The sequence below is a fragment of the Astyanax mexicanus genome, chromosome 15, assembly GCF_023375975.1.
Source record: "Astyanax mexicanus isolate ESR-SI-001 chromosome 15, AstMex3_surface, whole genome shotgun sequence".
Taxonomy (NCBI): Eukaryota; Metazoa; Chordata; class Actinopteri; order Characiformes; family Acestrorhamphidae; genus Astyanax; species Astyanax mexicanus.
The window spans coordinates 43,238,010-43,260,536 of record NC_064422.1 but is presented as its reverse complement, the minus strand read 5'-3'; the positions used below and the strand labels follow the sequence as shown (position 1 = coordinate 43,260,536).

The following is a 22,527-nucleotide window of genomic DNA, read 5'->3' as shown; positions in this document are numbered from 1 at the left end:
CACTACCCCGCCTTATTAACCGACTGATCTTCTGGCCTAATTTAGAATTTTTTGTATGCATTAATCAGTGATGTTTAATTGTTTTCTAAATGCTATGAAGCCAATAAGACACATATGTTGTTTGATGGCAGTTTGGTTATGCTGGTTGAGAACCTCACAGTAGACAGTACACAGCAGGATTAGCCAGCAGACTTCTTCTGAGGGAGGGATCTATACCTACTGTCAGTGGTAGATCAGCAGATGAGGGAGGTTTTTTTTGTTTCTATCGCAGTTTAGTTAACATTGAAGTGTGTTAAACCTCAACCTGGTTGAGAACCTCAGAGTAGACAGCATACAGCAGAATTAGCCAGCAGACTTCTTCTGAGGGAGGGATGTACTGAAACACTGTCTGTAGTAAATCAGCAGATGAGGGAGTTCTTTTGTTTCTATCGCAGTTAAGCTAACATTGAAGTGTTTTAAACCTCAACCTGGTTGAGAACGTCAGCTTAGACAGCAGGATTAGCCATCAGACTTCTTATGAGGGAGGGATCTATACCTACTGTCTGTAGTAAATCAGCAGATGAGGGAGTTCTTTTCTTTCTATCGCACTTTAGTTAACATTGAAGTGCGTTAAACCTCAACCTGGTTGAGAACCTCAGCTTAGACAGCAGGATTAGCCAGCAGATTTCATCTGAGGGAGGGATCTGTACCTACTGTCTGTAGCAAATCAGCAGATAAGGCAATTATGAGTGTTTCTATTGCAGTTTAGTTAACATTGAAGTGCGTTAAACCTCAACCTGGTTGAGAACCTCAGAGTGGACAGTACAGTAGCAGGATTAGCCAGCAGACTTCATCTGAGGGAGGGATCTATACCTACTGTCTGTAGTAAATCAGCAGATGAGGGAGTTCTTTTGTTTCTATCGCAGTTTAGCTAACATTGAAGTGTGTTAAACCTCAATCTGGTTGAGAACCTCAGAGTAGACAGTACAGTAGCAGGATTAGCCAGCAGACTTCTTCTGACGGAGGGATCTATACCTACTGTCTGGAGCAAGTCAGCAGATGAGGAAGATGTAAGAACTGTCAAAGGAGTTTTTTAACGCAGTTTAGCTAACACTTACCTGTGTTATACACTTACTATATGGACAAAAGTATTGGGACACCTACACATGCGTCTTTAATAGGATCCCATTCTTTACCCATAGTCATCAATGTTCAGTCGGTCTCCCTTTACAGTTCTAAAAGCAGGTTTTGGACAAAAGTTATAGAACCATAGAATCACCCTGTTCTGCTGGTTGAGAACCGTACACAGCAGGATCAGCCAGCAGACTTTTTCTGAGGGAGGGATCTGTACCTACTGTCTGTGGAACTTACAAATAATGAGTTCTTTTTGTGTTTTTGTATCGCAGTTTAGCTAACAATAACGTGTGTAAAATGCTCAGCATAAACATGGGGTGTGGCCAGCAACAGCTAATTTGCATAAAGGTGACAGATCCCTTAAACGGCACATTCTAAAAAAAAGAGACTGATCTTAATCTTTATGTGAGAGTGATCTTGTGTAAAGAGTTTCTTACTTCATGAACATGTTTTGTATAGAAAATAGACCTATACTAACTTGTAAAAACATGTAAAAAGAGGTATAAATTGTCCTTTTTTATGACTTATTCAGTAACTACAAAAACCCAATGTACTGCACGTTATGAGAGACGAAGGAACTGAAGTGTAGTAGGGTTTAAAATTAAGGTTAGAGCTGTTTCAGGGAAATATAATCCAGATTCTGTGAAAAACCACATTAAACATTTAGCATTTCGCCAGAAAACATCTGTACACCCAGCCCCGCTCTCCAGTCCAGAACTCCCCCGAGTCGGATCAGTACAGTAAACACGCCGACCCACACGGCTGAGATTATACAGGTTATAACATGTGATTCATCAGGATTAAAACTAAATACATGTTAAAACTGTGAAGTTTTTTCTTTTTCTGAACGTCCTCAGATTCTGCTGGGTCTCTGAGCTGACCTTCAGCTCTGAGCTGGACCTGGCAAATCAGGACACTTTAGGACACTTTAAGACACACACACACACACACACACACATAAACACATGCACACACACACTTAAAGAGTAGATGGGTAATTGTGTCCAGTCTGTTCTCCATTGTCGGTGAAGGCCTCTGGGATTCATCTAAAAGTGGAGATTTACCTCAGCCTCAACCTGACCTCCACACACTGGACCATTTAACACACTGACTCACACACACACACACACACACACACACACACACACACACACACACACACACATCATGTCAAATGTTGCAATCTGTAACTAAAGCGCTGTTTTTTTTTTATTATTTTGAGAAATGTGTTTCTAATGGACAATATCCCATACACTTAATGGACATAAGTATTGGGACACCAAACACATGCTTTTTTAATAGGATCCCATTCTAAACTCATAGTCATTAGTGTGGAGTCGGTTCCCCCTTTTACAGTTCTAAAAGCAGGCTTTTCCTTTCTGTTATGTTACAGTAATTTATGGCTCTATCACTGTTTTTAATGAGTTTGATTAGAAAAAGTAAAGAATATTACTCCTTGAGAGGCGATATGAACACACAGTACATTATAAAAGCCCTACCTGATTATGAATATGTATTAGGGGTGTAATGGTACGTGTATTCTTTGCGAACCGTCAGGTACGGGGCCACGATTCGGTTTGCATAAATGCAGAATGCACGGTACACAGGCCATCTGTAGGAGACTTGTGGAACCAATTAACGTAACCTGGAAAGTGTAGCTGTAACAATGTTCATATTAGCAACTCGCTACTGACTAGCTCCGACTGGAAGGTGGAGCACACAATCATTCCACCTGTACATACACTGCTTTCCAGTGTGAACGCAGGGTTAGGCGCTCGTACTGTCTTTCTCTCACTCGCATCCTCTCTCTCTCTCTCGTTCTCTCTCTTTCATTCGCACTGTCTCTTTCTCTCTCTCACTCTTACTCTCTCTCACTCTTGCTCTCTCTCCCTCTCTCTCTCTCTCAGAGATATTATAATACAGTACAAAATGATCTAGTCTGCCAGACCTAAACTACACTACACTATTATTACTGTCCCCTCACAATAATACTGGGAAATTCCTGCATTAAAATAAAAATGAATTATGATTTTAATTCATTTTAAAGTGATTGACACTGCTAATTTCATTTCATTTTAAGCATCCAGTAATATGCTTTGGAAGAAAATATTTGTAGTTTAACAGTTAAAGTAATGCTGTTAATAAAGCGCGACAATCAGGCTCATTGGTTGTTTGTTCCAACAAGATCTAAAATATGGATTCTCTCAGGATGACAGTAGGAGAGAACCCTGGTTTCTGCATTTAATAAAAGAGCTCGAGCCCTTTTACAATATTCCATCCCAAAAAACTAAACAAAATTATGATTATAATAAATAAATAATACATTTTTATTGTGAAATTAATAAAGATGAGGCTATGAATGCCCAGCCTCTTTATTTTTTCCACCAAACGTATCAAAAACATACCGAAAACGCACTGAAGACGTAACGAAAACATACCGAAAAAACACACCGAAGACGTAGCGAAAACATACTAAAAACGTATCGAAAACATGCCAAAAACACACCGAAGACTTATCGAAAACATAACGGAAACGTATCGAAAACACAATGAATACGTATCGAAAACACACCGAAGCCGTATCGAAAGCATACCAAAAACACACCGAAAGTGTATTGAAAACATAACGAAAACGTATCAAAAACATGCCGAAAACATACCGGAAACACACAGAAGATGTATCGAAAACATCCTGAAAACGTAACGAAAACGTGCCGAAAACACACCAAAGACTACATCGAAAACATAACGGAAACGTATCGAAAACATACTGAAAACATAATGAAAACGTATCGAAAACATACCGAAAACACACTGAAGCCGTATCGAAAACATACCGAAAACACCGAAAACGTATTTAAAACATACAGAAAACACACCGAAAACGTATCGAAAACATACCGAAAACACACCGAAAACATATCGAAAACATAACGGAAACACACCGAAGACATATCGAAAACATACTGAAAACGTATCGAAAACATGCCGAAAACACACTGAAGACTTATCGAAAACATAACGGAAACGTATCGAAAACATACCGAAAACACAATAAAAAGATATCGAAAACACACTGAAAACACATTGAAGCCGTATTGAAAACACACTGAAAACATATCTAAAACATACCGAAAACACACCAAAGACGTTTTGAAAACATACCGAAAACATATCGAAATCATACCAAAAACACACCGAAGACGTTTCGAAAATGTATCGAAAACATACCGAAAACACACCGAAAACTTATCGAATACACACAGAAAATGTACCGAACTGTGGGGTCTATACCAAGGTGTAAACCGAACTGTGAATTTTCTGTACTGTTACACCCCTATTAGGTATGTATTAGCATGTATGACCCATCTATAAAAAAATATACCCAGTGAAATCCCCCTGTCAGATTAGGATCACATGACCTGTTCCTGCGAGTGCAGGCAGTGTTTAATTTTTCTTTCACACGAGGGAAGTTAAACCCTTATCAGTTTATTCCTGCTGTTATTACAGTTAATACACTTCAGCAGGAAATGAGCACATTCAGCCTGCCTCCGCTCGCCAACACCAACAGTTCCAGATTCACCTGAGAGAACCTGCAGCTCAGCTGCTCTGAGAGCAGGATATACGCCTTCATTTTCCATTCTCCACATTTCCCCCGCTCCACTACCCCACCCATATTATTCTTTACCCAAAATCAGCTGAAGGTGGAGGATTTGGGTTAGAATAGATGAGTGTGTGCAGTGGAGGACTCCTAGGAAAAGGAAAAGGGCACCTAGAACACCATGCAGGCATTCAGTTTCTGAATCAGCTTCTCTGATTTTGCTATTTATAGGTTTATGTTTGAGTAAATTTAACATTTTTGTTTTATTCTATAAACTACAGACAACATTCCTACCAAATTCCAAATAAAAATATTGTCACTTAGAGCATTTATTTACAGAAAATGAGAAATGTCTGAAATAACAAAAAAGATGCAGAACTTTCAGACCTCAAATAATGCAAAAAAAAAAAAAACAAGTTCATATTCATAAAGTTTTAAGAGTTCAGAAATCAATATTTGGTGGAATAACCCTGGTGGTTTTTAATCACAGTTTTTTTCATGCATCTTGGCATCATGTTCTCCTCCACCAGTCTTACACACTGCTTTTGGATAACTTTATGCTGCTTTACTCCTGGTGCAAAAATTCAAGCAGTTCAGTTTGGTGGTTTGATGGCTTGTGATCATCCATCTTCCTCTTGATTATATTCCAGAGGTTTTCAGTAGTTTGGTAAAATCAAATAAGTTTAAGTGGTCTTTTTTTAGAGCTGTATATTAATTAATTAATTAATTAATTAATTAATTAATTAATTAATTCATTCATGTATAAACTGCCTGGCCGGAAGAAAACAATACTAAGCAAATAAGTAAAAGCCTCCCATTGGATAATAATTGCTACATGAGTGATTAATATGTTTCAGCTGATGCAGGGAGTAGCTTCTCATTATTAAAACAGTCATTTGGAAAGACAGACTCATCCTGTGGTCGTGGAGAAGATGTTCATCTGTGTTAAATCATTCATAAATCATTGGTGTGTGTCAATCAAGCAGATAAAAGATCTAAGCAGATTGTAGCTGATAAAAATAAATAAAAAGAAAACAATTGAAGACCGATTTTTGATACTGTAGAGGGCACTTAGTCAATGTACTTCCAACAATGAGGGCAGAAGGGGGGCTTTTGTCCCCCCTGCCCCCTAATATCACCAATGTATCAGTGTATGTAGGGAGGTATAGAGATCAGTGATGATTTGATGACCTTGGCGAAAGAGAGAGAGAGAGCGAGAGAGAGAAAGAGAGAGAATAAAAGCTTTCCAGGTGGAAATCTGATAAACCCAGAGACTGTAAAAAAAGATGGACGCCGTGTCCCCATTCCCATTCATTCAACGAAAATGAAGCCAAAATCTTCCACCATGTTGGCGATCCTGAAACCCGATTCTGTGCAGTAGAGCCCAGAGGAGGGAGAAAGACTGTGGAGAGCAGCCTACTCATTTAAATAACCCCGCCCCTGAGGGCTGCCTCGAGGTCACAGGCTGCAGAGCGGAGCGGAGCTGACGGTCTGTTATTGGTCCCGCCCATAACCAGCCCTTTTACAATAACCACACCTTTTTTGAATAGAGCTGAATAAAGTTTTTTAAAAAAACGAATTCTGTGGGGATATAAAAATTTAACAATATAAGCAGAGGATACACTAGCTGCTGCATTTAAATAATGGAGGTAGAATTACAGTATATTAGAAAAAAACGTGATTGAAAGTTGTCTGTTTTGCCATTGAAACCTATGGGGATGGGTGGGGTTACACAGCTTTCTGAAACCGAACAGCAGGGGGCGCCGACCTGTGGTGGCTTCACTTTTGAGAGATGATGCTCTGTTCAGCTATACACAGTCTATGGATAAACCTTTGGACTGTAGCCACAGTATGAGGTATAGATTCAGAGCAGAACTTTTGAACATGGTTGGAGTTGTGTCACCAATGGAAAATTTGACTTGACAGAAGAGAGAGAAAGAGAGAGCGAAAGAGAGAGAAAGAGTGAGATGGAAACCATTGAAAACTATTTTAAAGGTCTCATTCCATATTTTTTTTATTTATTTAAATAGTATTAATGAATGAATGTGAGCTATTTTTTGTGAAAAAAAAAGTGCTCAGGTGTTTCTGTATAGCCCTGCTTTAAATCACTGAATTCGTGGTCTCTGAAGAAAGACAGGATTTGGCTTTTGCTCATGAATATTCATACATGCAAATATTTCATCTCTGATTTGCTAACAGCACTGCAGCAGAGAATGCCTACCTGTTTTTCTCCTCCACAGTCTCTCTATTTTACAGCTCTAAAACTCAAAGAACGAAATAAAATCGAATTTTCAGAGATACAGCGTTAGTTATAAAGATATAGCAATGAATGCTGGATAAAGCGGCCCCGCAGACCCCCCTCCTCCTCGCGGACCCCCAAGGGCCAGGGGCCATTACTGTAATTCATTCATATACAGGTGTATATAGGGCACCAAGCATGCCATCATCTGCTCAGGTGTACAATAAAATATCAGCGGAATCGTTACGCTCTGCAGCTTTATGGGCGGTACTCGTTCCAGGCTGCGTGTTTCAGAATGGCGTCATTGTAAGACTGTATGCTGTGCCAGGTGGCGTGCCGGGTGGCGTGCCGGGTGGAGTGCCAGGTGGCGTGTGTGATCAGCAGTGCCTTGGTCTCCAAAAGTGTGTCGGAATTTCCCCTGCCTCAAAAAAACCGGGGGGGGGGATAACGGCTGTAAATATGAAAGAAAGAAAGAGGAAAGTAACAGAAGACTTTCCATTAACGAGAAAGAAGAGAGAGAGAGAGAGAGAGAGAGAGTTTGTTTTGAGCTCTATGAGCTATATGCACCCCGTAAAGCCCCCTGGGGGTCAATGTCGTCATTACAACGGCAGGTTGTCACATGTTGTGCCAACAGTGTCCTAAACACCAACACTGTCCAAACTGGTGCCACATCAGGAACTCTTTAGAGTAGCTTTGCTCACATTGCCACACACACACACACAAACACACACACACACACTCTCTCTCTCTCTCTCTCACAAACACACACACTTCATGATCTGTCCGTAATGTAGCCTGGAGTGAGTACAGATGCTGGGTAACTGGGAGCAGGTGTGGCTGTGAGTTAGGGCTGCAGATAATGAGGCTGAACATGCTAAACAAACTAAATGATCCATTACAAGCCTTATCAGATGCGAGCGCTCGCCCACAATCCTCTCCTCCTTTTAAAGAGGAGATACTATTCCTCTTTTTACATAAGTTAGAATAGGTACAGGGTGGTTTCATGGCTAAATTGGAGCAGCCTGTTGTCCAATCTTCATTAATTGCACATTATTGCACCAGTAAGAGCAGTAAGAGTGTGAAGGTTCAGTTAGCAGGGTAAGAGCACAGTTTTACTCTAAATATTGCAATGCACACAACATTATGGGAGACATACCAGAGTTCAAAAGAGGACAAATTGTTTGTGCACGTCTTGCTGGAGCATCTGTGACCAAGACAGCAAGTCTTTGTGATGCATCAAGAGCCACGGTATCCAGGGTAATGTCAGCATACCACCAAGAAGGACCAACCACATCCAACAGGATTAACTGTGGACGCTGTAAGAGGAAGCTGTCTGAAAGGGATGTTTGGGTGCTAACCCGGATTGTATCCAAAATACATAAAACCACGGCTGATCAAATCACGGCACAATTCAATGTGCACCTCAACTCTCCTGTTTCCACCAGAACTGTCCGTCACCACAATCAATTATTGTGCTCTAAAACCAGGTGTTTCAGTTTCACTCTCCAACCCCTGTATATAGTATGTGCAAAAAAATAAAAAAATAAACACAAAATCACTCTCACATTAAGATTAAGAGATTTTACCAGCTATTCTATTCGCAAGAGGTTTAGATTCTCTTTCAAAATGAGCTGTTTAGGAGCTCTGTCACTTTTTTAATGCAAATAAGCTGTTGCTGGCCACGCCCTCATGTATACCCTGAGCGAACAAGCCAGTTCATGCTTTCAGAACTCTTTACCTCTTTATTTATAAGACTTATTACATCTCCCTAGACCAGGGGTCACCAACGTGGTGCCCGTGGGCACCAAGTAGCCCGCAGGCCTGTTCTAAACATATAATTAATTATTAATAGTAATAACATTTAATTAAGGGTAAATTAAGCAGTTTTGTGATTTCACAAGTGTGTATCAAACTGGTAGACCTTCGCATTAATTGGTACCCAAGAAGTAGCTCTCAGTTTCAAAAAGGTTGGTTACCCCTGCCCTAGACAGTACAGTAGGTACAGATCCCTCCCTCAGACAAAGTCTCCTGGCTTATCCAGCTCTGTACTCTCTGGCAGGGTGGGGTTTGACGGATAAGTGGTGGATCAAGGGTGGTTCTCTATGCATAGAAGCAAATGATTCCTAACAGCTTGAAAACTCTTTCGGCTGATTCACAGAAAACAGACGAATGTATTTGTTTTTTATGGTGATTGGACTGTTTATAGAGAATACAAAAGCATGCAAAATAAAAAAGTGAGTCCTCTTTTTTTTGGTGTATTCACACATGCATCATCTCTGGATGACTGAATGTAGAAATAAAATAAAATAAAATAAAATAAAATAAAAACATTGAATAATAAGAAGGTGTGTCCTCACTTTTGACTTTTTGGTACTGTATATAACATTAAATGACGAATAATTGCCAAAAACAAACTTTAACTTAAAAATCTCTTCCTGTCTCATTCTCTCTCTCTCTCTCCCTCTCTCTCTCTCTCTTTCTCCTGCAGCCTCCAGATAACGGTCCTCCTCCGTTGCCCAGTTCCTCTCTTCCTGAAGGTTACTATGAGGAAGCGGTGCCTCTCAGTCCTGGAAAAGCTCCAGAATACATCACCTCCAGTAAAGACACACACACACACACACACACACACACACACACACAGGTGAAAAAAATTAACCAGCGTGTGAGCATGTGTAAATTATCCTCTTGTGAGCACAAATGTAAAACTAGCAAGCAAAAAAAGAGGAAAGGTGTGCCTCTCTGGGGCTTTTTTTCCTCTACGCTGTGTGAAAGGGGTGGTTTTGACAGTTTGGGGGTGGGGCCAGGGTCACCTCCCTCAGCGAACGCTATTGGCTTATATCTCCAGGGTTTGTGACGGACCGCCTACGTCCACAAGCCAGAGGAGGGCGCCCTCGACTTGTATTTTTGCGCCCTTGACTTTTGACATTGATGTGATGCCATGTGATTTATTAATGTTCAAAATCTTAATGAGCTTATGATTGGTTAACATTTCTAATATGAATATGAATATCAGTGCAGATGATTAATTATCATGTGTAAATATTTGTTAATGCTTTGTTCACATCTACTTATTATTAGTTAAAGTATTTAAATGAAAGCTTTTTTTTATATTTTTATTTCTAATCTTTTCCCATTTTCTCCCCAATTTACACGGCCAATTACCCAACCCACTCATTAGGACTCCCCCTATCACTAGTGATGCCCCAACACACCAGGAGGGTGAAGACTAACACATGCTTCCTCTGATACATGTGAAGTCAGCCACCGCTTCTTTTCGAGCTGCAGCTGATGCTGTAGCATTGCTGAGTAGCATCACAGCGCTAACGCTCGGAGGAAAGCGCAGCGGCTCGGTTCTGATACATCAGCTCACAGACGCCCTGTGCTGCAGACATCACCCTAGGAGTGATGTGGGGAGAGAGCGCCATCTACCCACCCGGAGGGAGCAGGGCCAATTGTGCTCCCTCTGAGCGCCGGCAGCTTGATGGCAAAGCTGCATGAGCGGGGGTTCGAACCTGTGACCTCCTGCTCATAGTGGCAGCGCTTTAGACTGCTGAACCACTTGTGGCCTTAAATGAAAGCTTTTAATTGGTCATTCTGTACTTGACAGCTACAGAAGATTCACATAGTCTTATTTCTCTCTCTCTCTCCTCAGATTATGACTCGGATGCGATGAGCAGCTCGTACGAGTCGTATGATGAAGAGGAGGAGGATGGGAAGGGCCAGAAGATGAGGCACCAGTGGCCCTCAGAGGAAGCCTCCATGGACCTGGTGAAGGACGCTCGTATCTGCGCCTTCCTGTTGCGCAAGAAACGCTTCGGCCAGTGGACCAAACTGCTGTGTGTCATCAAGGACAACAAACTCCTGGTATTTATTTACACACAGAACAGATCCACCGATGGCATAACCTGGTCTACAGCGGTTGGACAATGAAACTGAAACACCTGTCATCGGTTTAGTGTGGGATTTTAGGTTTCATGGCTAAATTGGAGCAGCCTGGTGTCCAATCTTCATTAATTACACATTGCACCAGTAAGAGCAGAGTGTGAAGGTTCAGTTAGCAGGGTAAGAGCACAGTTCTGCTCTAAATATTGCAATGCACACAACATTATGGGTGACATACCAGAGTTCAAAAGAGGACAAATTGTTGGTGCACGTCTTGCTGGAGCATCTGTGACCAAGACAGCAAGTCTTTGTGATGCATCAAGAGCCACGGTATCCAGGGTAATGTCAGCATACGACCAAGAAGGACCAACCACATCCAACAGGATTAACTGTGGATGCGGTAAGAGGAAGCTGTCTGAAAGGGATGTTTGGGTGATAACCCGGATTGTAGCTAAAAAACACAAAAACCACGGCTGATCAAATCACGACAGAATTCCATGTGCACCTCAACTCTCCTGTTTCCACCAGAACTGTCCGTCACCACAATCAATTATTGTGCTCTAAAACCAGGTGTTTTAATTTTATTTTGCAACCCCTGTGTATATATATATATATATATATATATATATGATGATTTTTTAACTTGTTTTACTTATGTAAATGGATGTAAAGGAAAGCTAAACTGTTTAAAAATGTAAAAATATACTGTATCATCTTTCTCTCTTTCTCTCTCTTTCTCTCTCTTTCTCTTCTTTTTCTCTCAGTGCTACAAGTCATCCAAAGACCACACCCCTCAGATGGAGCTCCTCCTGTCGGGCTGCAGCATTACACACATCCCTAAAGACAGTAAAAAGAAGAAGCACGAGCTGAAGATCGTCCACCAGGGGGCGGACGCGCTGGTGCTGGCAGTGCACAGTAAAGAGCAGGCTGAGGAGTGGCTGAAGGTAAAGATAGTGATTAATATGTAAATTATAGTGTGAATTCTGGTAGTGCAGTAATGGATCCGTGCATCAGCTCTGATCTCATCCCTCAGTTACTGTCAGTAAACTTTACAGAGCTCCAGACCTGCTGTCTCACTGACCAACACCACAGACACGCCGGCCAGACTGTTTACTTTTAGAGGAGTGAACACACAGCCATGCCGAAGACATTGTGTCATCCCTCTCTCTCTCTCTCTCTCTCTCTCTCTCTCTTTCTCTCTCTTTCTGTGAGGTCAGTTGAGTTCAGTTGCTATGTTGGGCTGACTGTAGTGGGTTCACTTATGCCAGGTTCACACTCGATTTTAGCCCATTTTTTGTAAAGGTTTGCCAACAAAAACTTGATTAGTCGCAGACGCCTGGCAAATATTTGGCGTGCTAGACATCTGACCCAGTCAGTGACTGGGAGTCAGGAGCAGTGGCTACCTACAGCCAATGGAATAACGACAAAAGAGAAAGAGAACCACGGGTCCCAAACACATAAGGGACGTTTATAGAGAGTCTGGCCACTTTCTTCTCCTCCTGTTATACCATTAAATGACTGTTAAACTCTAGAGGGAGCCGCGAGTGTGTCCTTTAAAAACTTCTAAAACTACTTGTTCTAAAAATTCCCTTAATTTAAGAAAGTAAAATAATGTATTTTACTGAAAAAGCAAAGGAAGCTTGCCTGTATATTTCAGTTTATCTTTAGAAAACAGGTTTTACACTGTAAAACACTGTAAAGTACTGCTCCTGTGAGCTGATTGGTTGTCGAGCTGATCCTGGAGATACAGGTAGAGCATTTTTAAAAGCGTATCAGTTCAAAACGATAAAAAATGATGTCTGCGGTGCTGAAACATTTGATATAGTTCTGTGTTGAGGACATAAGTACATTATTCAGTATAAAACTGATCAGACGTTTATAAACTCTGATTTTACTCAGTTGCTTTATATGAACTCGTTCATGTTGGACTCACTTTAAGTGCGTAATCTCCTCTATAGTTCTGGTGTGTTTAGTTCTGGTGTGTTCTTGTAATGAAACGTGATTCTGGAGAGCTGTGAGGTGAGTCTGTGATTTCCCACAATGAAAAATTTGTGAAAGTCTTTAGTATTTTCTATATTGCTGCACAGGCATGATTAAAAACATACGATTTTTACACCTAAAGTCCTAACGGTAGATAAAGAGAACCCAGTTAAACATAATTAAGTTAAGACTAAAATAATTTTACATATTTGTGAGTGGCAAAAGTATGTGAATCTCTTTTAGTCAATTAGTCAGTGAGGTTACAAAGGACCCCAGGGTAACTTTAAAGCAACTGAAGGCCTCTTACATTAATTACCTAATATTAATTACTGATGATGATCAGTGATGGATTGGAGAGTCATGTCTGTCATCTGCTGGTGTTGATCCACTGTGTTTTATTATCAAGTCTAAAGTCAGTGCAGTTTTGTTTTCCCACAAAATCTTACAGCACTTCATATCTTACAGCTTCCCTCTGCTACTGACAACTTTTATGGAGATGCTGGAAGATTTCATTTTCCAGCAGGATTTGGCACACTGCCCACTTTACTGCCAAAAGTACCGATTGGTCTTATATAATATTCTAATTTTCTGAGACACTGATTTTTGGGTTTTCAGTGGCTGAAAGCCATAATCATTAATCAACAATAAAATAAAGGCTTAAAATAGATCACTCTGTGTTTAATACATCTATATAATATATGAGTTTCACATTTATTATGACTTAGGTATTAAAATCTGATGACGTTTTAAATCATATAAATGCAGAAATATAGGACATTGTAAAGCTTGTATCTATCTGATACTCAGCAGATGTGAGTAATAAGGTTGTGTTTATTGGTGTGAGGGTGTGGGTGTGTACCACACACTGCATAAATATACAGCTGCTGCAGAGAGCGTGGTGTAAGTGGTGTTTAGGAGCAGAGCGTGGGTGTGTTTGGTCAGGTGTTGAGTGTATTGGAAACACATTGCTGTAATAATCAGGAGCGTTTGATTGATACGTACCACAGCTCTGACTGTAATCCCATTCATTTGCACTCCTTTCAACACACACACACGAATGACCCAGGCAGGGAGACGAGGAGGCGGACACAGGTGCAGGTAAGGGCGATATAAATAAATTTATTAAATAAATAACAAAGAAAGACAAAGAAACAAGTAAACATGTAACAAAGATAATAAACCAAAATACTAACAAACAAGGAACTAAAACAAGACAGGATAAACTAAACTGGGCAAGGGAAATATATACAATGGAATAAACTAATAAACTTCAAGCAGGGGTATATACAAGGAACTAGGGAACACGTAAGTAAACAAGAAACTAGAAACATTAAACAAGATATAAACGAGAAACACGGGACTAAGGCTTAGGAGACAAGAAAACACTGAGAGAGACTATTAAACGGAGAGAAAGACAAAACGACATGGGAAGGTGCAAAGACCGACAGAGGACAAGGTGGCAGAGGAGGGCTATTTATAGTAACAGGAAACACTAAAATTAGAAACACCTGGGGAAGGGGCGGAGCTACAAATGAGACACACATGGAAAAGTACTGAGACAGGAGACACAGGGGAGCACAGGTCACGTGGGGAAGACATAGAGACACGAGACGAGACCAAGATGTGACAGCTATACACACACATTAACGTGTCGGATATGGGTTTACCCATACACTGTAAACCTGGATAACTTGAATTTACTTTAAAAATGTGCGGAAACTGGTTGCCTTAAAAGAGTAAAGTAATGGGGAATGAAAACTTAAGTTATTATAAATTTAAACATCAAGTTTTTTACAACTAAAGGGGAAGTTGATTTATTTCTAAGGTAGCCCAGGGGGGAATCACTACACACTGATGGTGAGTGTCTGTCAGAAACTGTTGGACACACCCAGTATGCAAATATATTGTGACAGAAGCCAATGAAAAAGAAGCTGATAATGGTAAAACAGACTAAACTCAGTTATTATAAGTTGTTTCAACTCAAAGATCTCAGTTTGAATAGTACAGTATATGTGCCCACAAATGTTCAACTAACTCAATAAAATAGTTGAGTTTTGTTTAGAAATATCCAATTTTATGTCAAACAGACTTAAATCATTTGAGTTCACACAACATATGGGTTTACAGTGTAGGTTCTTAACACACATTTGTCAGAGAGATTGTGGACCCTAGATTAGCAATATATATTTTATAATCTATTGACAACATTTCTCCCAATTTTCAAAAATAAAATATTGTTTTTAGAGTATTTATTTGCAAAAAAAAAGAGAAATCGGAGGAAGAAAAAAATAAAAAACAATACAGAGCTTTCAGACCTCAAATAATGCAAATAAAACAAGTTCGTATTGATTTAGAAACAACAACAATAATAATGTTTTAAGTATTGAAAACCTCTGGAATTATAACGAAACCATCAAACAGAGCTGAACTGCTTGAATTTCTGCTTCAGGGGAGACATAAGGTCACCCAAAAGCAATGTGCAAGACTGGTGGTGGAGAACATGCCAAGACACATTAAAGCTGTGATTAAAAGTCATAGTTATTTTACCAAATATTGATTTTCTGAACTTATTTCTGAAATATATATATTATATTATATTATATTATGTTATATTATATTATATTATATTATGGGTAATATTTATACAGAAATAGTGTGTAATGCATGAGTAATGCAGGTGTAATGCTGCAACATGCCAGACATTGTCTTAGCATGTAGAGAGTTGTTCCAATATTCTAATAATCAGTGATAGATCTGGAGATACAGCTGAACATGATATAGCATCTGTAGTGTCTTCAAAACAACCTTTTAAAGAGCCACTTAGCCCTTAATCATACCTTTTTTCATTAATAGCTTAAATGTGTTCCTTTGAAGTAGTAAAATATACCAGTCCTGCTTATTTTTTTAATCTTTCCTAACCTTTAAAAAACTTTTTATTGCCCTGTCAGGTTCAACTGTTTTATAGGTGATGATAATGTTTCTGTGTACTTTGGTACACATCACAATATGCTAATCAATCAATCAATAAAACTGCCCCTCCCTGCTATCAGAGGCACACTACTGCTGCTGCAGCTCAGCCAATCAATCTGCTCTCCCTCCTGCCCCACCTCTAAACCCATACATCACCCAGTGCCCCTCCCAGACTACTCCTCTGATTTTTTTCTGAATCTTTTTCAAATTTGAACTGAGGGTGCAGTCAGCAAAAGGGCACTGTGGCATAGTGACACGCACGTTAACCTCTTAGCGCAATTGTCTTTGGCTCAAGTCCCTATCTGGGTGCAGTTTCCAAATTCTCCCCGTATTTCTCTGGGGAAATTAGACGAGCATTGTCCTGCTGGGCTGAAATAGTGCACTGGAGTGTGCAGTGTGCCAAAAATCTAGTGTTCCTTATTAACAGTAATAATCACTCTTATAAATTGCAATTTTATAAACTGAAATATGGATCTGTACTAAAGGCTGCTTCAGCTGTGGGTCAGTATGGAGAGTTTTGGAGAGTTTTTGGAGATTTTTAAAGAGTTTTGTAGAGTTTTTGTAGAGTTTTGGAGAGTTTTTGGAGATGTTTGGAGTTTTTGGAGAGTTTGTAGAGATGTTTGGAGAGTTTTTGGAGAGTTTTGGAGAGTTTTTAGAGATGTTTGGAGAGTTTTTAGAGATGTTTGAAGAGTTTTTGGAGAGTTTTGGAGAGTTTTGGAGAGTTTTAGAGAGCTATTGGAGAGTTTTGGAGTTTTGGAGATGTTTGGAGAGTTTTTGGAGAGTTTTTTGGAGAGTTTTAGAGAGTTATTGGAGAGTTTTGGAGATGTTTGGAGAGTTTTTGGAGAGTTTTAGAGAGTTTTAGAGAGATTTAGAGAGTTTGGGGGAGTTTTTGGAGTTTTAGAGAGTTTTTAGAGAGTTTTGGAGAGTTTTAGAGAGTTTTTGGAGAGTTTGGGGGAGGTTTTGGAGTTTTAGAGAGTTTTTACAGAGTTTTGGAGAGTTTTTGGATAGTTTTGGAGAGTTTTTAGAGATGTTTGGAGAGTTTTTGGAGAGTTTTTGGAGATGTTTGGAGAGTTTTTGGAGAGTTTTTGGAGAGTTTTGGAGAGGTTTTGGAGAGTTTTTGGAGAGTTTTGGAGAGTTTTTGGAGAGTTTTGGATAGTTTTGGATAGTTTTAGAGAGATTTAGAGAGTTTTTGGAGAGTTGTAGAGAGTTTTGGAGAGTTTTCAAGAGTTTTGGAGAGTTTTTGGAGATGTTTGGAGTTTTTGGAGAGTTTTGGAGAGTTTTGGAGAGTTTTGGAGATGTTTGGAGAGGTTTTGGAGAGTTTTAGAGAGATTTAGAGCGTTTTTGGAGAGTTTCGGAGAGTTTTAGAGAGTTTTTGAAGAGTTTTTGGAGAGTTTTAGAGAGTCTTGGAGATGTTTGGAGAGTTTTGGAGAGTTTTAGAGAGTTTTGGAGAGATTTTGGAGAGTTTTGGAGAGTTTTTAGAGAGTTTTTGAGAGTTTTAGAGAGTTTTTGGAGAGTTTTAGAGAGTTTTGGAGAGTTTTAGAGAGTTTTTGGAGAGTTTGGGGGAGTTTTTGGAGTTTTAGAGAGTTTTTAGAGAGTTTTTAGAGAGTTTTGGAGAGTTTTAGAGAGTTTTTAGAGAGTTTTGGAGAGGTTTTGGAGAGTTTTTGGAGAGTTTTGGAGAGTTTTTGGAGAGTTTTGGATAGTTTTAGAGAGTTTTTGGAGAGTTGTAGAGAGTTTTGGAGAGTTTTCAAGAGTTTTGGAGAGTTTTTGGAGATGTTTGGAGTTTTTGGAGAGTTTTGGAGAGTTTGGGAGAGATTTAGAGCGTTTTTGGAGAGTTTTTGGAGAGTTTTAGAGAGTTTTAGAGAGATTTAGAGAGTTTTTGAAGAGTTTTTGGAGAGTTTTAGAGAGTCTTGGAGATGTTTGGAGAGTTTTGGAGAGTTTTGGAGAGTTTTAGAGAGTTTTGGAGAGATTTTGGAGAGTTTTGGAGAGTTTTTAGAGAGTTTTTGGAGAGTTTTAGAGAGTTTTTGGAGAGTTTTAGAGAGTTTTTAGAGAGTTTTGGAGAGTTTTAGAGAGTTTTTGGAGAGTTTGGGGGAGTTTTTGGAGTTTTAGAGAGTTTTTAGAGAGTTTTGGAGAGTTTTAGAGAGTTTTTAGAGAGTTTTTGGAGAGTTTTTTGCAGCGTTTTAGAGTTTTTGGAGAGTTTTAGAGAGTTTTAGAGAGATTTAGAGAGTTTTTGTAGAGTTTTAGAGAGTCTCTGAGTTGTTTGGAGAGTTTTTGGAGAGTTTTGGAGAGTTTTAGAGAGATTTAGAGAGTTTTTGTAGAGTTTTTGTAGAGTTTTAGAGAGTCTTGGAGATGTTTGGAGAGTTTTTGGAGAGTTTTTGGAGAGTTTTGGAGAGTTTTTGGAGAGTTTTGGAGAGTTTTAAAGAGTTTTGGAGAGTTTTTGGAGAGTTTTTGGAGAGTTTTGGAGAGTTTTAGAGAGATTTAGAGAGTTTTTGGAGAGTTTTTGGAGAATTTTAGAGTTTTAACAGTGGAATAAATCACTGAGAAGTGAGGAAAAGAGCATTACACAGCCCACAGGCTTCCGAGCTCCATTAATGCTGCGTTCACTGATTGTTCTCTAATGAGCTGTTTATGGAAAATAGCAGCGTGTTGCTGCTGCTGCTGTCTCTGCTTCAGTGCTAAATCTTTCCACTGCGTTATCTCTCCTCACATGTGTTCACTGTTCACTCTTTCGTCTGTTTGTTTCCAGTCTTTCCCCTTTTTTTAATCTTCTCTTTCTTTATCTCTATTTTCCTGTGTAGCATCTTTGATCCGGTCCTCTGATCTGGTCCTCTGATCTTGTTGTCTGATCCTTTGATAATGGATGATTTTTGTTATCTTTCTCTCTCTCTCTCTTTTCTTCTTCCTTTTAGCTTCTCTCTCTCCTATGGCCGCTCTGGTAAGATGTGGAGTTTGTAGTGGAGTGTGTATTTGGCTGAACTGCACTTTAATATGCACCCATTTACTACATGTCTTGTGTGTGTTTTTATTTTTATGTGACGATGATCAGGATTGTCAACGGCATTCTGGGAAATGGAGTCCTGGTTAGTTTGGGAGACAGAGGGAAGCATGACATTAGGTCAGAATAATTGGGCTCAAACTGCAGTTCTCTGAGATTTTGATGCTTTTTTTAAATGTGTGAGGGAAGTTCTTGTGATCTCACACATTAGAGCCGTTTCATTGCTTTTAAAGCTCTTAAAAAGAAGAGGAAAGCTCATATAATAATAATAATGAATGTGAAGTAAATGAGCAGCACTGCTAGATTCTCACACAGAGAAAGAGAGAGAGAATATTTTACAGAGCAGAGAGTATAGCTCCAGAACGCTCCCCTGATCCAGCCAAACCATGCGGCCACAGCCTGTAATTTTCCCGCGAGGACGATTACGCTTACAGCCTGCCAAACCCCAGCATGCAGCGTCCAGTTACAGCGCTCACAGCAGCACAGCCGGGGTGCTTCTGGATTTTTGATCCAGAGTTTGGGGTGAACAGACCAAGAAGATAATCCAGATTCTTTGCATAATATACAGCAATCATGCTCTTTGTAGTTTTACACAGATTTCTCTCCTGAAACTGTTTATTTAAGTGAATAAAGTACTTCCGTTTATTTACAGTAAGCTTAAATTCCCAAATTTCTCCAGCACTAAGGCTGGAGCATTAGCGTTAGCAGCTAACCACTTGCAGTTAGTGGCAATTGCTGCCCAACAGCGCTACACTAAGGAACCCTGAGTGTTCTGGTAAGCCAGGGCGCTATAAACTAGCGGTTTGTCCCACGTACCTTGTTTTAATAGGGTACAAATGCTGAATACAGTCCGATATAGTCACCTCTGAACATCTAAAGAGCTAGCACTTTGTGCGTTTAGTATACAGACAGTATACTCACCTCTGAACAGCTAAAGAGCTTAGTGTGGTTAGCGGCTAATGCTAATGCTGCTCCAGCAGTGCTAGCCAGGGTTTTCAGCAGGCTACAGGCCGATAATACTCACCTTTAAATGGCTAAAGAGCTAGCGCTTTGCCTGGTTAGCAGGTAATGCTAATGCTGCTCCAGCAGTGCTAGCCAGGGTTAGCAGCAGGTTACAGGCCAATAATACTAACCTCTGAATGACTAAAAAGTGAGTGCTTAGTGTAGATAGCAGGTAATGCTAATTCTGCTCCAGCAGTGCTAGCCAGGGTTATCAGCAGGCTACAGGCCGATTATACTTACCTCTGAATGACTAAAGAAGGAGTGCTTAGTGTGGTTAGCGGGTTATGCTAATTCTGCTCCAGCAGTGCTAGCCAGGGTTATCAGCAGGCTACAGGCCAATACTACTCACCTCTGAATGACTAAAGAGCAAGCAGCAAGTGCTTTATGTGGTTAGTGGATAATGCTTATACAGCTCCAGCAGTGCTAGCCAGGGTTAGCAGTGGGCCACAGACTGATAATACTCACCTCAGAACAGCTAAAGAGCTATCACTTATCGCAGTTAGCAGGTAATGCTAATGCTGCTCCAGCAGTGCTAGCCAGGGTTAGCAGTGGGCCACAGACTGATAATACTCACCTCAGAACAGCTAAAGAGCTATCACTTATCGCAGTTAGCAGGTAATGCTAATGCTGCTGCAGCAGTGCTAGCCAGGGTTAGCAGCAGGTTACAGGCCGATAATACTAACCTCTGAACGGGAAGTAGTGCTTAGCGGCTAATGCTAATGCTACTCCATAATGCTGCACTCATTAGTATAGATAATAGCGTTTGTAGAAGTTGAAAAAGTATCAACTCAAACGTTTTACTCTTTAAATAAAAGTGTACTAAATAAAAGTACTGGTTTTAAAACTACTTAAAGTATAAAAGGTGTGCAGGTGTGATGGATCACAGTATAAACCAATAGGGAGTCAGAATGGTATATGTTTATACTTCTCTACATCCAATCACGATCAGATTCTCTCTATCTGGATGGAGAGATTTATCTGGATAGGGGTTTTATTGAACGATGAGAAGCCGGAATGAAAACCAGCTGAAATGGAACAGGAGTAACGAGGCTGTTTTATTTAAATATTAAGGAGTAGACATTTCAGGTAATTGTGTGAAAATGTAAAAAGAATTACTCCAGTAAAGTAGAGATAACCTACATTTCTACTTAAGTAATGTAATGAAGTATTTATCTGATCTCAGAAAACTCAATCTGACTCAGTGTTACTGCTGTGGGCTGCAGCAGTGTTTGAGCTCAGGTCATCCAGGGTCATGTTAGTGTGTGTGTGTGTGTGTGTGTGTGTGTGTGTCTGCAGACGGCTGGGGGAGCAGTGAGGCATGTAACAGCCCGTTCAGATGTGTTTTACAGGTTGATTGCATGCGTGGCAGTGGCATTCACTGCTATGTTTTGCATGGCAGAGTGTGATGATCTGAAGCTGCTGGCTGAAGCTGAAATTTTCCTTTATTTTTTATATGTTTTAGAGTTTGTTATTAAGTGTTATTAGTTAATAAGTAAAGTTAATAACTTGCTTTTCATGCAGTGGATTATAAATGAATGGTGAAGTGATGTATCAGACTATGAAGAAACACATAATGAATCATGTAGTAACTTAAAATAAAGTGTTAAACAAACTAAAATACTCTGAGGCTGGTAACTCCTGATGATTTCTGGGGCAGTCCTGATGAGTGCCAACTCCATTATAAAGTTTTTGGTGGTCTTTGGACTGCACTTGTTTTGATTGGCTGACCTTCTTCTTAACCCTTGTGTGGTGTTCGGGCCTGTGGGACCCGTTTTCATTTTTCATCAAATAATACTAAAGAAAAATACTAAAAAAAATATTTTTTCTAACTCAATCTCATTGGCATCGGCTCATTTTTTTACTCATTTTTTTCTACTCATATCTTGAGTTTAATTCATTTTCTTTTACATTTTATTAAAAAACTAATAAAAAAAAGAGTAGCACTTTTTGAAAGAAATGTAACATAAGAAAGGTAAAGGGCAAATATTAACCATGTAAGCTGTTTATATTGCTTGCAATTAAGGTGAAGCGAGCATGTGTAAAGCATTTTAATGTAAAATTGCTTAATTTTGCTGAATCAAATACAAGTAACAAAGTAAACGAGTAACAAAAAATATGAACACCACACAAGGGTTAAAGTCCATTTTTATTTAATATGGATTAGAAAATTACTCAAATAGAGCTATTTCTACTTCTAGCAGACTTACTGTATGATATATGATAAATATCTCAGGGTAGAGTGCAAGAGAGAAAGAGAGAGACAGAGAGAGAGACAGACAGAGAGAGAGACAATGTAAGAGAGGGAGAGACAGAGCAAGTGAACGAGATACAGCCAGAGAGAGGGAAAAACAGAGGGCAAGAGAGGGAGAGACAGCACAGTTTTCAACAGCGCTGTATGAACATATAACTGACGTTTTCGTTACATAAAACAAAAATATAACATGCTTTATAAATTTCTTATTTATTTGTGAATAAAAGTGTGAAATCTACCCAAACCCACTAGTTCAAATGTGATATTATAATAAGCAAAGTGACAATAAAAACACAACAAGCTAAATGAATAAGGTTAAGTGAGAAAACTTTATTTAAATTCGGAAAAAGGAAAAAGCAGCCAGTCTGACCGGAGTTCAGCTCCCCTGTTATAGGAGCGTCTTCCTTGGCCTGTAATCACGTTCATCCCTGGGGACAAAATAATCTGAATTAGTAACAGCGCTTCACGGAGAACACCATCATAATTCACAATTTACA

At 39.6% G+C, this 22,527-nt stretch overlaps 2 protein-coding genes and 1 long non-coding RNA gene across 6 annotated transcripts in view; 2 read left to right on the top strand and 1 right to left on the bottom strand.

The window, feature by feature from the left end:
• Window positions 1-22,527, bottom strand: part of mkxa (mohawk homeobox a) — a 343,537-nt gene that overhangs the window by 157,801 nt on the left and 163,209 nt on the right. The gene's annotated exons all lie outside the window — the stretch shown is intronic.
• Window positions 1-22,527, top strand: part of afap1 (actin filament associated protein 1) — a 123,019-nt gene that overhangs the window by 69,624 nt on the left and 30,868 nt on the right. For all 3 annotated transcript variants that reach the window (XM_022670295.2, XM_022670294.2, XM_022670296.2), the window contains exons 4-6: window positions 9,442-9,550; window positions 10,606-10,817; window positions 11,600-11,779. In XM_022670295.2, coding sequence (XP_022526016.2) covers window positions 9,442-9,550; window positions 10,606-10,817; window positions 11,600-11,779 — 501 coding nt within the window. The remainder of the gene's footprint in view (window positions 1-9,441; window positions 9,551-10,605; window positions 10,818-11,599; window positions 11,780-22,527) is intronic.
• LOC125781194 (uncharacterized) lies at window positions 16,392-20,314 on the top strand. 2 transcript variants are annotated; one of them, XR_007424408.1, is made up of 4 exons: window positions 16,392-17,092; window positions 17,166-17,267; window positions 17,783-18,185; window positions 18,217-20,314. It is a non-coding gene; the product is annotated as an uncharacterized LOC125781194 (long non-coding RNA). The 2 variants fall into 2 exon arrangements; XR_007424407.1 differs by having other exon boundaries at window positions 16,392-17,267.